Source organism: Chaetura pelagica, unplaced genomic scaffold, assembly GCF_000747805.2.
Source record: "Chaetura pelagica isolate M959 unplaced genomic scaffold, ChaPel_1.0 scaffold65, whole genome shotgun sequence".
Lineage (NCBI taxonomy): Eukaryota > Metazoa > Chordata > Aves > Apodiformes > Apodidae > Chaetura > Chaetura pelagica.
In genome coordinates, this window is record NW_009953386.1 from 97,291 (window position 1) to 113,663 (window position 16,373).

Here is a 16,373-nt window from a genome sequence, read left to right on the forward strand (position 1 = left end):
AATCCTTCTTCCTGAGAAGAAAGGAGCAGCAGGAACCACCAGCCTGTGAACTGACTCTAAACCCCATCCCCTGTCTCCCTGTGCCACTGGGGGGAAGGAGGGAGAGAAACCGGGAACAAAGTGATTTGGGCCCGGGAAGAAGGGAGGGGTGGAATAACGTAGGCAAGCCCTGCTCTATGGGTTGTTTGTGTCCTCTGTGTGTTTGATGAGTGTGAAATGAAATTATTCTTTTTCCCCAAGTTGAGTTTGTTTTGCCCATAACCTTAATCAGTGAAGAACCCTCCCTGCCCCTTGTCTCGACCCATGAGCTTCTAGTTGGTCTTTGTCCTTCCTGTCCCACAGTGTGTTTGTGTGCAGGACGGGGGTGGGAGCGTGAGGGGCAGCGGAGTTGAGTGGGTGGCCAGGTGGCTGTTTCGTTGTTGTTGTGTTAGGCCCAAACCATGACACAAGCATTCAACATGTTAATCAGGTTTTATCTACACCAAATCAAACAGAATTAATATCGATGAGACTTTTTTCTTGTGAAGTACAGGTTGCTTTACCAGGCATAAGCTAACTTTGATTTTTCAAGGCATTTATTTTATGTATTTTATATTTTATACCTTAAAAGCTCTTGACATAAGAAATGGTGGATTTTTATTGGCTTGAAGTGAGAGTCAGGAAAAGAAGAACTTACCTTGTTGCAAAAAGGAAAGTGCTAAAATAGAAGTACATTGTTTTCTTGTGTACATTTGCACATCCATGGAGCTCCAGAGCCATCTGCCCTTTCTTCTGCACTGCTGATAGCTGTCCCTTCATCCAAAAGTTCATTCTCCGGCCTGGTCCCCAAGTTTCCTCATGTTGTTACCCAGTTACTTGGATAGAAGTGAAAGAAGCCCCAGTGTAGGCAGGGTTTTGAAGTCTGCTGCAACTTGATTATTTTGGAGAGTTACCATAAGAACAGGAGTTAATGGGCCACTGGCATTTGCATAGTGCTGGCGCTATTACCACCATAATTTAAGCAATGATAGTAAAACCAGTGTCTTTATATAGGGAAAAGTAATGTAGGCAGGGTCTTGCAATGTGACTTGGCCTATTAGGAGGCATTGGTGAGCTATTAAAATGTCCTGAAAATACAAGTTTGTCAAGTAATGGTGAATAGTGATTTTTAATTGAGTCTTCAACAACACACAGAAACAGCAGTGCTTTGCGTATGATGTACTCTAAAAGTGTGTATTTCTGTGTGCTACCATGTACTGTTTGTTTATTCACTGGAGTCTGCTGCTCTTTGCTGAAGCAGGAGGCAAGTGAGGAAAACAGAGTCCTGTGAGAGCAACACACCACACTCCATGCTTGATGTGATGCTTTTAGTCGCAATAATGTTATTAAACTGCTGTAGCTAAATAAGGTTTGGTTTCAAGTATTAAGATTCATAGCCAGTGAATCGGCTATGAGCCGCCTGACAGGGGTCTCAAGTTGAAGATCCGAGAGTTCTGTACTGTTTCCATCCACTTAGTGCATTGTCTTTCTCTGTAGAAAGATCTAGCTGTTAATAAAGCAAGCACAGGGGAGGTTACTTCTGGTTAATTCATCTAGCTTTCAAAAATAGTTTTGCATGTTGATGTAGCTAATTATACCCAGCCCCCAAAACTAAATGTATTCACAGTTCTGGCAGAATTTGCATAGAGGACTGCATTGAAGTATCAGAAGTCTTTTTAAGACCTGTTTTACTTCTGAATTCTCAGTTCCACAATTAGGCTCTATCTGATTATAGTACTTTGACACTTAATTCCCCCTTGTTACTTCTTTCCTTTGTTAATGTATTCTGTAACAAAGTACCTTATTGTAAATCTACTTTTTGTTGTTTCTCTGTACTATGTTCACACGGACCTGATCCTAGACATCAGAAGTGTTACTCTAGTACTAGTTTCTGTCTTGTTCTTTTTTGCCGTGAGTAAGTTAGCAGGGTTTAAGTTGGAGGTAACTGAAACATGGAAATGCATGTAAACAAAAAGGTTACACATGTTAATGCTGGCTTACTGTTCCTTAATTGTTAGTATGTATTATTAATCCCTTAGTAGCTAAGAATTCATTAAAATCAAAGTAACATTTCTAAAAGATGTAGCATTTTTTAACTTTGTGTGTGTGTGTGTTGTTGTGAGGAGTGAGTTTGGGACTTTTCAACTTGCACTTCTTGGGTTTTGGCAGGTAAAGTACTAATGGGTTAATAGAATGCTTTAAATAATGATGAGGGTGTCACCTTGAAATATCTCCCAACGAAAATACTGAATGGGCAGAACAATTATATCCTTGTCAGCATTTATAACCAGAAAATGCTTTATGTTGGAGACCATATGAATTAATGTGACCTTAAACATAAGTTTGACTTCAGTATTAGTGCACAAGTACAAAGCTCAACAGAAAAATAGTTTGGTGGCAGCTCACATGCCCACAGAATACATGTTCTTAAAATGTCTATGGCTTTCTTATCCTCTTGACTTCTCTGAATGCTGTAATTGTACCTCAAATCTATTGCTGATTTTTTTAAAACTATTTTTTCTCTATTCTCTTTCAGAAAGATGAGGTGTACCTCAACTTGGTGCTGGACTACGTTCCTGAAACAGTATACAGAGTTGCCAGACATTATAGTCGGGCCAAACAGACACTCCCTATGATTTATGTCAAGGTACGTAACTGGTAGATATGGTTAGATGAAGAAGGATATTACTGGAAGAGACTCTGTGGATACATCTTTTCTGAAATAATTAATTTTCTGCAATTTTTAAGACTTCATACATCTTGAGGCAAGGAAAAAAAACACAACTTCTTAGTTTTTATAGCAAAGGAACAATAGAAGGCAGAGGGTTAAAGCAACACTTTTGATTTCTTGCTATACAAAAATCTTAGAATGGATGGGGGAGACTGAGTGTAGGGGAAGTGTTTTGGTTTTTAAGCAGCTTAGAGGCTGACACCAGCCAGATTAGCAGCTTCAGTTTCCTGAGATGATGAAGACACAATAGTGCAAAGGTCAGAAACTCAAGAGAGGATGTTAGGAAGAATTGTGTTCTCTTATTTGTTATCTCCCCCTTTTCCTGACATATGAGTGAAAGTTCATGTGTTTCTCTTGTGGGCTTGAAAGGCCTATTTTTATCCCCACTTGGAGCTCATTCACTCATCATGTGTGGTGTAGGATGTTTGTATGCACATTGTAGCCTCAAAACCTCATTTAAGTTGTCTGCATCTTTTGTCATCTCTTACAAAGGAGTTAAAATGAATATAACTTTTTTTTTGTCATTATTTTTTGTCAAACAAGGGACTCACTTGGGTCTTGTAGTTCCATTTCATATATTGATCGTGACTTCAATCCACACACTGGTCTATGATCATGTTTTCACATGGCATTAACTTGTTAACATGTCATCCCGGTAACATTAAATGGAAATCAGCAACAAATATTACTGGTTCATATTGAATTATCCAGACTCCTCTCTAAGACTCAAATGCTGAACATGAGGGTGGGCTTAAGAAAAAGCTTGGTTCTGATTGAAAGAAGATGAAAGTTATGAAGATGAAAGTTATAAAGATGAAAGCTACAAACAGTAATTATTTTAATAAAAAAAGTGTTGTACCATAGCTGCATACACGTAAATTGTAAATGGTATGTCTCTGCAATAATCGGAACTGGAATCTCATAATCCAGCAGTAGAATTCCTACTGTGAAGTCTTTCTGTTTGTTCTGTTGGTAGAAAAGCTTGTCTTTGGGTTATACTATCCTCAAAATTTGTTAGCTTAGCTTTTGATACATTTTTTATGTCTTCTGTCAGTATGCTTGGCCTAATTGTTTTTCATTATGGGGACTTAGGAAAAATGGTACTTACTTATACTTTGAGGGAAAATGTTGCTTAAGGTCTTCATCTTGCTGGATAATTGGGACTTCCCATTCCAGGTAGCCTGGAAGGCTGTTGGTATTTTTCTAGCAAGGCAAGCTTCTAATAATCTCGTATTTTAAAAGATCACATTATCTTGATGTCAGTAAAGCTTTTGCAGTTTTTCTTGGCTACAGAAGATCAGATCATACATATTTGTTTACTTCTGGTTGATACCTAGGCAGGCAGAGAGATGCTCTCCTCCCGGTTACAAATAAACTGTTAAGAAAACACCAGCAAGGAAGCTTTTCTAGTAGTCTTTTTGTTAACTTTTATTTGTAACTTCTAACATGCTGTAAGAAATTCTTGGAAATTTTGGGTTTGCTGTGTGGAGATGAAAGGCATACTTCCTAAATCCCATGTGTTGACTCCTCAAGTTAGAGCAATCTTTTGGATTATTTTGCAATACCCTTGCACAATACTTACTCAACGTGTCTAGAACAGGCAATTCAGAAAACATGTTTTGTTTGCTTTTCTTTGTGCAGAGTTGTGGTTTTCAGAAACAAATATGAAAACTTAAGACCTACAGCCAAAATTCAGGCAATTCTCCTACTTCTACCTTGCCCGCCAAACAAACAAGAAAAAACAAGGGAGAGAGAGAGTGTAAGGACGAAGATAGTGGTGAAAGTGAGACAAACATGACCCAATATCAGTATCTAGTAATTACATCTGGCTTTATAGACCGTTAAAGGTGGAGAATGTGCTTAGAAAAGGAAACTGTGGAGGTACATTTCCAGTACAATATCCTCCCTGTAGCTTGATTTTAAGTGGAACCTTGCAGGGGACACAATAAAGATAACAACGTGGCAGCCTGTTGTCAACCTTGAAACAGGGCTTGCCATGCCTTTTTGACTGTATTTGCTATACAGCCCTGTGTCCATCAGCTCTTTATCTTCACTATCCAAAAGTATGTGGCTCCAGCAGCTGGACATCCTCCCAGTGCCCTTTAGTCTTGCCCTCTGAAGCTCTTAGTTTCATAATGTCTCCCCTTGCTTTATTCCTCCTTGCTAAGGGGTTAGCCAGCTTTGGAAAGAGGACAGAGAAAACTTCCTCAGCTTACATGTTTGCTGTGTCTTCTATAAAATTATTCTGAACAGTTGATTTTGCCTTCTCTCTTTGCCTGGAGATTTGAAATTAAGTTAGTCTGTCACCTCACCAAGAGAAACTGGGAGACTGACTCAGATGACAGACAGGCCAGGACACTACCGTGGTCCTTGGACAATATTTAATATGTTGTTAATAACTTCATCAGCTAAAGGGCTTTCGTTGGGGTTTTGGAGGGCATATTTCTTTACTAGTTTGTTTTTTGGTTTGGTTTGGTTTTTTTAGTTTTGTGTTTTAATACCCTGGAATGCTTCATTTCTCTGAAGAGGTTGATTTATAAAGCAAACAGAAACACCTTCATTTTCTGTGTTTTTTATTACTGCTACTATTCATAAATGTTGAAAAGCTGGCACAATTATTATGTTTTAAATTTTTGGATTGTGCATGTTTTTAAAAGGACAAATGAACAATTTTAAACACCACCTGTGGATATGTGGCAAAGGGTGGGTCAGGAAGGTATGTGAATGTCTTACCCATCTTACCTTACCCATTGTCATAGTGCTAATATGCATTTGGTAGGGTATTTTTTGGGTGATTTTCTTCTAATAAGAATTTTTGCTAAATTAATTGTGTGTCCTGTTCTGACTGTGGAAGTGTGTCTTAGGCAATGTTTCTGTTTTCCAGTTGTACATGTATCAGCTGTTCCGGAGTTTAGCCTATATCCATTCCTTTGGGATCTGCCACCGGGATATAAAACCACAAAACCTCTTGCTGGACCCTGATACAGCTGTTCTAAAACTCTGCGACTTCGGAAGGTAAGTGCATCTGTAGCCTAAATCCTGGTGTAAATAGCTTCCTTCACAGTGAATCTGAGTGCAAGTGAGTTTGTTGTTTTGAGAGAGGAAGTTATCAATACTCTGTTTTCCTCTCAAAATGAATTAATAGAGGGGGCAGGGAGAGGCTTGAAAAGGATATCAAGAGGGAATGAGTTTAGTCAAAGCCTGTTATTTCTGCAGGTATTAGAAACAGAAAATTAGTATGCCATCACATAAAGTACTGTGCCATGGAAAAATACAACCAAATACTAGGTTGAAATGTGGTTGGGGAAGAACAGACAGGCATAGTGGCATAGTAACCTACAAAGGCTTGTTACACTTTATTAGTCTACTTGTGTGTAAGCCAATTCAAGTACTGTAGCTGCACTTCTCATTGAAGCTCTTAGTGGATGTCTGTATCCTACTTTCCAACAGCACATTTATTTCCAGTATCTGTTCAAATGAAACACCTCTGGAAGTCCAGCCTCATCTTAGAAGTGATACAGGTATTTTAGAAATCCTAACCAAGACAGAAGACAGATTTCTCTCCAGGAGAGTTCAGTCTTTAGATTGTATTATAACTTTGCAGACAAAAATAGGGCATACATGCGAGAGGTCATGGAAGCTGCTGTTGTTAAATTCACTTGCCTGTAGTGAGGGGGAGGGAATGTCAGATGATGGTTATTCAAGCAGTGTATCATCATGCCTGGTGGGTTTGGCAATCTCCTTCCTCAGGTCTGCCTGAATGGTGTTGGAGCAAAATAGGAATTGCACTGAAGCTCAAAAGTAACAGTGCATAAAAAGGTGGAACTTTCTCTGTGTTAACAGGAGGAATTTGTTGATTGTATTTTCTATATAGAACACAAAACTGACACTTTCTAAAGCAGGCTAAATGGGTGGTGGGAGTGCTTCTTCCTCAGAGGCTTTCTGGAAGGCAAGACATTGGGTTTGGCTTCCTTGCCACGCTGCTGAGTTTGGTTCTGCTTAGTGAACGTTGTATTTCTGAAAGGCCAGTTTTGTCTTCCAGCTCATTCCCATCTAATGCTTAGTGTTAAGAAGTACAGTATGTCCATAGACGCCAAAAGTAGTGTGCTCTCATGATCCTTTATTTTCTTACATTCTTCCAAAGGTAGTGATTATGGCAATATTGTAGATAAAATTTTGTGGCTGATCTCTTGCAGTATAAATGAAGCCTTTCATATTAATTGTGGACATGAACATGTGACTACAATGGCAATTTTTTTTCCTTTTGTCACCTCATAACACACTCCCTTAAATGGCAAAGAGCCAGATTATTCTGATAGAAACTAAAACAAAAACAACAAATCACAAAAAAACCCCGACCAACAAAACATTCAGTTCTGGTGCATATCCAGAACTTTTTAACTTTTAAAGATAACTACGTTTGACTGAACCGTCTTCTGTTCTCTTTTTCTTTCTAAACAAACCTTTCTACCTGATGAAAGACAGCTTCCAGCCAAAAATCTGACTCTTCTAACACCTACATTGTAGTCAGACTTGCCTTTGCTATGTCCAGTATGAGGTTAGCTGCTTAATGGATTTGGCTGATTTCATGGAGTCTATGGCTTGCATCAGCTTAGAAGAACATGGTACTTGAGCATTTAAGAATTGAGGGTGGGTGAAGAGAGTTGGTCTGCACTGCAATATTGTAAAACTATTCAGTACTGAAATACTATTGTATTATTTTTGTTATTTTGTTGTATTTTTTTGTCATTTTGTTTCTTTTTCAGTGCAAAACAGCTGGTTCGTGGAGAACCTAATGTCTCATACATCTGCTCTCGGTACTACAGGGCACCAGAGTTGATCTTTGGAGCCACCGATTATACCTCCAGTATAGGTAGGTATCTGTATTTGTTTAAATCTGTAGTTAAATGTAAAGGTTTCCAAAAATCTTGGATATAATCTCCAGAGGCAGAATTTTATTGTAAAAGGTTAGGTACAATTTCTTAATTAAATGCATGAATTTTGTAGATGGCTGCTCTGATTTCTATGCCTTTTGAGATTTCAGTGTCAATGACATTAAGGAAGGGGCTTTTTTAATGTATGGGGGGAAATACAATTTCAAACAAAACATTCCCCAAGTCTCCAACTAATTTTGCTATTTAGTTTAAATGCAGGTATGAGATTTGAAGCTGAAAAAGCATTGTGTGTACTTAAAATAACTGTAAAGAATTACTATGGAAATATCAACTACTGCTTTTGATATGCTATGATTTAGACATAAATAATTGTAACTTTTTAACTTGGCTTTTAGTAAAGTGTTTTTAGTGGCAGGGAAAATGTGGCCTAATATTTGCTTTAAACTCTCTTGACAATATGTTGTGTAAGGCAATCTTTTTGACTCACCTTATTCTGTTAACTTTTACTGTCCTTCAGTCACTAATTTTGAACACAAAGAAGACTTGTTTCTATTACCTCGCACATAACTGTGTGATGAAAATGTTATGGAAGCTGGGGTTTTGGTAAAGGACAGAAACTCCAGGTTTTCTTACCATGGAGTCCTATAAGTGAATAGCAAGAAGGGAAGTAAAAAAATGAACCACTGTCTGTGGGCTGCTTGTGAGTGCTAGTGCTAAAGAGATGGGATTTGGCTGTGGAGTTCCCCACTATTATTCTAAGCATTTTCCTTGCTTATGGGCTTGAGTTGCTTAGGCAAGGCTTAATATGTCCAAAATGATTTGGAGATCACTATGAAGTCTTGGCAGAATATATTTATAACCAGTTAAAGTGTGTTTAAAGTTAGCATGTTCCAACTCTGGCTGGTGGGTTCCTTTCAACTCTGCAGTTCTTTGAAACTAGAAACATTTCTGAAGATTTACCTGCTCTCACTCATTTTTTTCCTGTTAGTTATTTTTCAGTATGTACTGTAGAAACACTTGTGCATCTCCCTAGTAGAAGAAAAAGAGGCAGAACTGTAAGAAGTCTGTGGAAACTCATGGCACAATAAAGATAAAAGAGCAGAACTTATATAATGGTTGGATGCTGCCAAAAGTGGCAGCCCCAGCCCTACTCTTTCTTGTCCCTGCATACCCTAGCTCTCATGGTTGGCTGCTTAATATGCCCATTGAGCCTCAACTGATAAGAGACTTTCGGTTAGGTTAACTTTCTGCTGCATTAGTGAGTTGAATCTGCATTACTGTGTAGTCTGATAAGCAGCAGAGCCCAGGTGAAAGCCAAGTGGTGGGAGCTTGTGAGTGAGATTATGGCAGCTGATCCTGGTTGACATCTTGTCAGCTGAGAGCTAACAGATTGGCTCGGCTGTGTTATCAGAGTGCACTGAGACAACTTGTTTCAGAGGATAGCTGCATAGAACAAGTATTTTAGGCATCACCAGAAAAGACTGCTTTATAGATAAGCCTGAAAAATGTCTCTTGCTCTAACTGCATAGTCACTTTAAGATCATTTCTTGCAGAACCTTTTTAAAGTTGCTTTTCCCATTTTTGTTTTCTTATCATAGAATCATCCTGGTTGGAAGAGACCTTGAAGATCATCAAGTCCAACCATAACCTAAATCCCCCTACCATAACCTGATTTACCCATTCAGTGCTTAAATCACATCACTAAGCACTATATCTACATTTATTTATATCTACATTTCTTTGAAATGCTTCCAGGGATGGTGACCCTACCACCTCCCTGGGCAGCCTTTTCCACTCTTAATCTCTAAAATAGTTCTAATAAAAATATAATTCTAAAGTGAGGAGTCCATTTGCCACTTGCCAAAAACATAATGAATTTCAGTCATGGTTCAGACTTTCTCATATTCCCTCAAAAAACCCTTGTCCCCCCAAGGCCCTTTTCTGAAACTTGCACAGAATAGCTTAAAAATTAAGTTCAGCAGATACTCTTTCCGTCCTATTCTTTTCTCCCTCCACTTCCTTCTCAAGAGAATCTTTGCATTTGAGAGCTGAGAAGTGATAAATGCTTTTTACAACTTACTTTGCAGCTTCTGTGTTCTGTTAATATGCAAGAAAATCCAGGGGTTTGTAATGCTGCTGTTGCCAGTGGTACTAAATACCACAGAATTCCTTAGTTCTTGCTAGATAGGCAGCTACAGCACTTAGTGAAAATTCTTCCCTATTTCACATAGGATTGCTCATCCAAACTCAACCAGCAGTATTTGTACACCAACAAACAAGCACAGGTAGGTTTCTTAAAAGGAGAGAGGAAGGAAGATTTAATTGTCAGTACTTTATGAAGACCTCCAAGTACAGGGAACTGTGAAATGCTTCAGTATTGTAATACTGCTTTTTAAACTCTTTGCTTTTAATATAGACATGCTTGTGGTTTTTAGTTCTTGTTTTCTTCTGAATTGTTAGCACAGTAGCCTTTCCCTCTATAAAGTCTTTTTCTCTATATAAGAGTCTACTTGCGTGTGTTGTAAGAATAACTGAGCTTAAATGTAAGGTAGGGATCTTCCCTCTTCTGTTTAGATACGCTATCTTAAAACTACATTAAAAATAAAAGAAGAATATAAAGTGGTCTAAGTAGAACTTTTTTTATGTTATCTGTGAGGCATCCAAGTGTTTTCTAAGGTTTTTCTTGTTGGTTAACGTTAACGCAGAGCTTATGATGCTGCAATAAAATTGTAATTATTGGAAGTAATAAAATATAACTAAATATTGGAAGTATTTCTGAACAAGTAGTGCTTTTTAAACATAAGCAGTGACACTGTGGTGGCCCAAGGCTGACAAACTCCATCATGACCATGTCAGTAGCTAGTCATCTTGTTTAGCACTGTAACCGGGAATTGCATTAGGCTGTCTGGCTTCGTCTAGACTCTTTTAATATACAAGTTTGTCCTTGCAAAGTTACTTGCTTTTCAGTGTAGCAGAACTGAAGTTGTTTCCAGGATCTCTTTTCATCCTGGGTGTCACAACAGAACAGTAAACTGACTTTTAACTTCTGTGGTTTTATTTCAAAGTGCATGACTGAAATTATAACCCAAAAGATCCCTTTAAAAACAACTCAGAGATTACAAGTGTTTGCTGCACTTTTGTAAAGTGCTATATTAGTGCTGTATATAAATATGTATGATAGGAAGATTAGAATTGAAACACATTTACTGCACTTAATGCTTCTGTGTGTGTCATCCAGGAGACATGGGTCTATTATTAAAATAATAACCTGGGAAGTTACCTGTTCAAGTTTTAAAATAATCCCTGTTGCCAAATAGCTACAAATTCAAGCCCACAATAGCTGCATCATCCACCTGCGTTACAAAGGTAAAGGATTTTTCAGTGGTCATACACAAGCATTCACATCTCTTGGGTGCCTTCATACTTGTACAATTTGAGCCTTTGTGCACCTTTGACTGTGAATTCTACAAGTGTATGCATGTCCCTAAGGCTGGCATGTAGTTTTGTCCTGCAGCCAATTTGTAGGAGGTTTTGGTGCTTCTTTTTGTTTTTTGGGTTTTTTTGTTTGGGGTTTTGTTTTTTTTCCCAAACTAAGCCCTTCAGCTGTCCTTTGACAGCATTTTGGCTGAATCTTCTTCCTTGAAGGTCTGTGTGTGCTATGCCATCCTAGAGCATGTTGCTGCCATGCAGCTGGCTGCACTGGTCATATGGGTGCTGCTGTCTGCTGAAAAAACATGGGATGGCTGCCCACATTCCCCTACCACATCCAGGGACAAACATAGCCACTGGAGCTGGGGTGGGTGCAGATGTTTCTGTTGCCAAGTGATCCTTTTGTATAAAAAGAAGCTGTGCAGTTAAGGTCTACCCCCACAACATACATCTTTTTACTAAGTTAGCTGATGGGCCTCACCAGAAGGTGCAGGTACTTCTGATAACAGGGGTCTGCTGGTCTCTGCACCTTTTATCAGTGGACTGGCAGGAATTGAGAGTGTTCCAGAGGGAACATTTATAGCCACTTCCAGGGAAAGATTGGTCTATGTAGCTGTATTACTGGCTTCTCTTGGGGTCTCCAAAAATAAATATCATGAAGTTATTAATTCGCTTTCCTAGAAAGCACTAAAATGGAGGGAGAGAATATTTTACTTCAGCAATCTGGAGCAGAAGCTCCTCTGAAGGCATGTGTATTTAGACTGTCTCAGGGTTTCTTGCAGAAGAACCATCACAAGGTGTGTCCCAAACCTGTTACCAAACAGTGAAATGTATTTGCCTCTCATCTCAGATGGAACTTCCAATGTTGATAATAAGCATAGGAATAAGTTCCTGAACTATTCTGTCATTGCAATTGCAGTTTCATCTCCTCATTGCAGAAATACATGTGCTTAACTTTTGTTCCAAGTACTGTGACGAGCATGGCTTTCCAGGTATTTTCAGGTTTCAGCCTTATTCTGTCTCTGTAATCTGTGCATTTGTGATGGCTTGATCTGTAAAACCTGCACTGACATAGCATGTGTATCCATAATCCAAAATTTTGCTCTAGTTTTGACATCCCCAAAAGTGTTCCAAACAGGCAGCAATGAAAAGCACTTTGTGCTCTGGCATTTGGCAACTAGAAGCTGCTGATTTTACGACTTCCTAAGGCTGCCTTTCTGGCTTCTGGTTTCTTCCCTGCTAGTTTGTTTCCAGAGGAGATCAATCAAGAGCAAGGGATAGTGATGCAGAGATAAAATAGCTGGGTTGGGGGGGCAAGAAACTGTAGAAAGCAAACATGCCCCATAAAGAGTCAGATAAAGGGAAGGTCTTACTTGAGCCTGCTCTCATCCCTTTATTTCAATTTTTCTTTTTTCCCCTCCATCCATTCTTTAATGCTGGAATGGCATTCAAAAGCAAGTCAATTACACAGATTATATTACTAGGCAAGTTAATGTTCAGCTAACAATTGTGAAGATCATTAAAGTAATAGAAACTCGATTTAAGAAAAGTTCACTGTATAAGAGGCTATATGAATTTTTATGGGCTTTGCTTAGTGCAGGTAAAGTGATAATGGTATTTGTTTAAGTGTTCTTAAGTTTAGGAAAGATGTGGCATTTGCTACTATTATAATCTGTGAAAGCAAACTGAAGTAATCTTATTTGAAAGTTGCTTTTGGCTGGCTGTTTTATTTATTGTCCATGTTGCTTAGGTTACATTTCACCAAGCACTTGATGAAAGTGACCCTTTGCCTTTTTTCTATATAAAATATGTAGCTTTCAGTATTTTTCAGTATTTTCTTGTAAAATTTCACTTTGTCCCAAGTAGCCTGGCATAAAGATAATGTGTTGCCACCTTTGTTTTTCCTGTTAAGGCTCTCTTTGTTTATTAACTAGTTTAAAGCATGTGAATATTTTGTCTTAATTAAATTTCACATATTAAAAAGAAATAGTTCAGAAAATGCTCCTCCCATAGGAGCAGGTAGTTACACCACAGACTTGTTTGAAAGATTATTAAACTATAGTAGTTAATTGTGACTGTGCTGAGGCAGAAAATAGCCTTGGAAAGAGCTATCCAAAACTAGTACTAACTGCCTTATTGCTTCTCTCAGGTGGCATGTCATTGAACATAAAATTCACTACCTTGTTTACTTCAGGCTTGGGAAGAATGTTACCATCCAAATTCGGAAGATTAAATTTAAAACTCCAGGTTCAAAGGGAAAAATACCAAAACAAAACCAAGACAGAACAAACCATCCTTGAGCCAAATTTTAGTCCTGTTAAAGTCGATGGCATAAATTCCATCGAATTTCAGCAGAGCTGAAATTTCTGCATTTCTTACATATTGTGCATAGCTCACCAGAGTTGTATAAACACCTATGTAAATTGTGGTTTGTTTCCATCCCTGCTTGGAGAAGCTGAAGTTATCCTCTGCCCTCTGGCTTTTGTTGAGGGTGCTTCAAGGGTTTGTTCACTTCCTTGCTCAGGGAACATTGCCGAAGTCCTAATTTGAAAGTCAGTGAAACTACGCTCCTGGAAAAAAGCTGGGATTAAAAGTGCATGTTAAAAGTGCTAGCAAATAAAGAAGAACTATCCAGACTTTTAATAAGGCCTTAAATCACCTGTTTTGGAAGATTTCACTACATGAGGAAAGAACTACATAATTTCTGATGTATGTTATATGGATTAAACCCATCACAAATACCACAAGTATTCCTTAGATTTACACAGCTATTTCATCATGTCCCTGCAACCTTTTTTGTCCTCTGTCCCCCTGCAATCCCCTCAACTCTTTCACATACTCTCTACTAGTTTTCTTTGGGCTTCTTCCTTGAGCAAGGACCTGCACATCCCCTGGCTTGTTTGCAGCCACAGTTTGGCAAGGTTGGGGATAGTCCTATGTGTCCTGCAGGGACTGAGCCATCCTCTCCTCAGTACCAACATTGATGCATGCTCTCCCCACCGTTTTTACAAAACTTCTGCAATGGATTTGAGACTTAGGCCTTTCAGGCTTGTCCAAAATTGGCTGATGGAATGCAAAGGTATTTAGGGAGACTGGAAAAGGATAAAACGGTACTAAGCCAACTTCACTGAGCAGCCAGACCAGAAGGTTATTTAAAACAGTTTTTAAAAGCCACAGTCAAATTTGAAAAAAATCATGCTAATGTAGTTTCAAAATTTTAAAAGCAAGTGAATTGTGAATGCTGACTTACCGTCATGTGTGCTTTGGGTTTGTGTATGTTCTGTCAAATACTTTTCCTCCCCATAAATGTTTCTTTTTCAGTGCAAAATAAGCATTGCAGTTGTAAATAATTATTACAGCTTTGGAGTACCACTTTTTTTTTTATGCGCAATGTAAAGGATTTGGCTTTTTCGAAACTCTTCAATGTTTACATACACTTTTTACAGTTACAGTACTCTACTTAGTACATTTCATCTTTCTTCAATACTTCTGAAGAAGTCTGTGCTATCTGTTGAACTGTTGTGTAATTTCCTATAAACCTAGTGTGTATGAGATGACATTAAAAGTGATTATTTACATAATTTTTTGGTATGTGTTGGTCCAACAGCAGAAGCTATCAGAGAGATGTTGTTTAGCAGTCGGATGCAATTAATGTTCTTTATGTGATGCCACCTTCATTTGCTGCCCAAAAGAGATCTTAGCACTTAGGTGGCCATATCAGCTTTTATTCAATAGGACTAAAAGATCAAAAAGTGTAACCTGGTTTGTTTGCTTGTTGAGTCTTGAATTCCAAACTTCAGATTACTTCTGGTTGCTGTTGGTATTTTAAGTAGTTACTTCTTAGGATAAACCCTGATGCGATGTTTGTGGTAAAGCATTACATAAAAATGCATCCATTTGACTTGCAAAATAATTCAGCTGATTTTGAAAGGTGCAGTAATGAGCAGTGCTTTTTGTCTGCTGTTATTTTGAATGGAACCATGTCTGTCTTGAGAAGAGGGGGAAGTATCTTTGCAGAGCCCCTCTCTCATTTAGAAATGGGGGAAGGAAAAGCCCGTTCTAACTTGCAGTTATTTTGTTATCAATCTTGACATTCTGAAAGGCTTTTTGGAATTATTTTTTGCATTGGTCTCTAGTGGTTGTGACCAAGTGACTGCTTAGAGATTTGTCAGAGAGATTCTCCTTAACACAGACCTTTAGCCGTAACTGGATACAACATTTTGTGTATCCTGCTTCCCAATGGTATAGTTTAAATACACCAAGGCATTAAAGGATCTCTATTTTAGTGTAGATAATCTTGGATTGGAACATTCTTCAGACGAGAAATTTGCATTTTGAGTTGTAGTGGTGCTACGGTTATTTTGCAGGTGAAGGTTATCCTATAAAAGTAGGCAAGAGTTCAAAGAAAGATGGGTGGAGGGGGCTGTTTTTGTTCTTTTCCCTTTTGCAGCAGTACAGAATTGCAGGTGTTAAAAATCTTTACTGATTGCTTCTTTGAGATTAGACTTCAGTGTAAGGTTTCAGATACACATGGAACAAATGATGACTTTCTAGAAATCTTAACAGTCAATGCATTTTTTTGGACAAAGTTACCTCTGCATCTAGGTGCAAAACTTGTAGTGTGTTGAGCAGCTTAAGCTTCAGTATTTGGTGTGCACTTACAGCAAATTCTCACAAACATCCGCTATGGAGTGTTTACTTCATTTGCTTTGTTAGATTCAAATGAACTACATTCCAAAAATAAAATGCTATATTCTGTCGTACCCTCAGATACATTCTTAAGTTGCTGTTGTATATTGAATTGTCTTATTTACATGTAAGAAGATATACCTGTAATAGATTATGAAAATTTTCTTTATAGTATAGTAGAGGAGTAGCTACAAGCTACAACTTGGGACTTTTGGTATATGTGTGAAAATTACTTAATGGCTTCTTTGCTGGATGCTGTTGACCTGACCTATGGCTTGGAGTTCTGTTGTCCAGCCAAGTTTGGAGATGGAATTGGAGTAAGGATTAGGTTTTGATGTGAGTGAGTTGAGAGTCTGTCTCCAAAATCCTTTAATCATCATCTACTGCGGGATACAAATAATACTTGCTGTACTGGTTCATCTGCTAGTGTATATATGCTTTCAATGTATGGATGAAAAATTGAGTCAATTAAACATTCAGAAACAGTAAAAACATCAGCTGTTGTGGTAGATGATAACTATGAATCAATGCATTATCAGTGTGATTCAAAATCAACACAGGATTTGGGGAAATTATTAATTTTCAGATGACAAGTGTTCTCTGGTCTTTTC

General features: G+C 38.2%; 1 protein-coding gene across 1 annotated transcript in view; it reads left to right on the plus strand.

The window, feature by feature from the left end:
- Positions 1–16,373, plus strand: part of GSK3B (glycogen synthase kinase 3 beta) — a gene marked incomplete at its 5' end in the record, with an annotated part of 94,355 nt that overhangs the window by 40,450 nt on the left and 37,532 nt on the right. Inside the window, 3 exons of the mRNA XM_009998251.1 lie at positions 2,555–2,665; positions 5,634–5,764; positions 7,516–7,622. Of these exons, the coding sequence (XP_009996553.1) occupies positions 2,555–2,665; positions 5,634–5,764; positions 7,516–7,622 (349 nt within the window). The remainder of the gene's footprint in view (positions 1–2,554; positions 2,666–5,633; positions 5,765–7,515; positions 7,623–16,373) is intronic.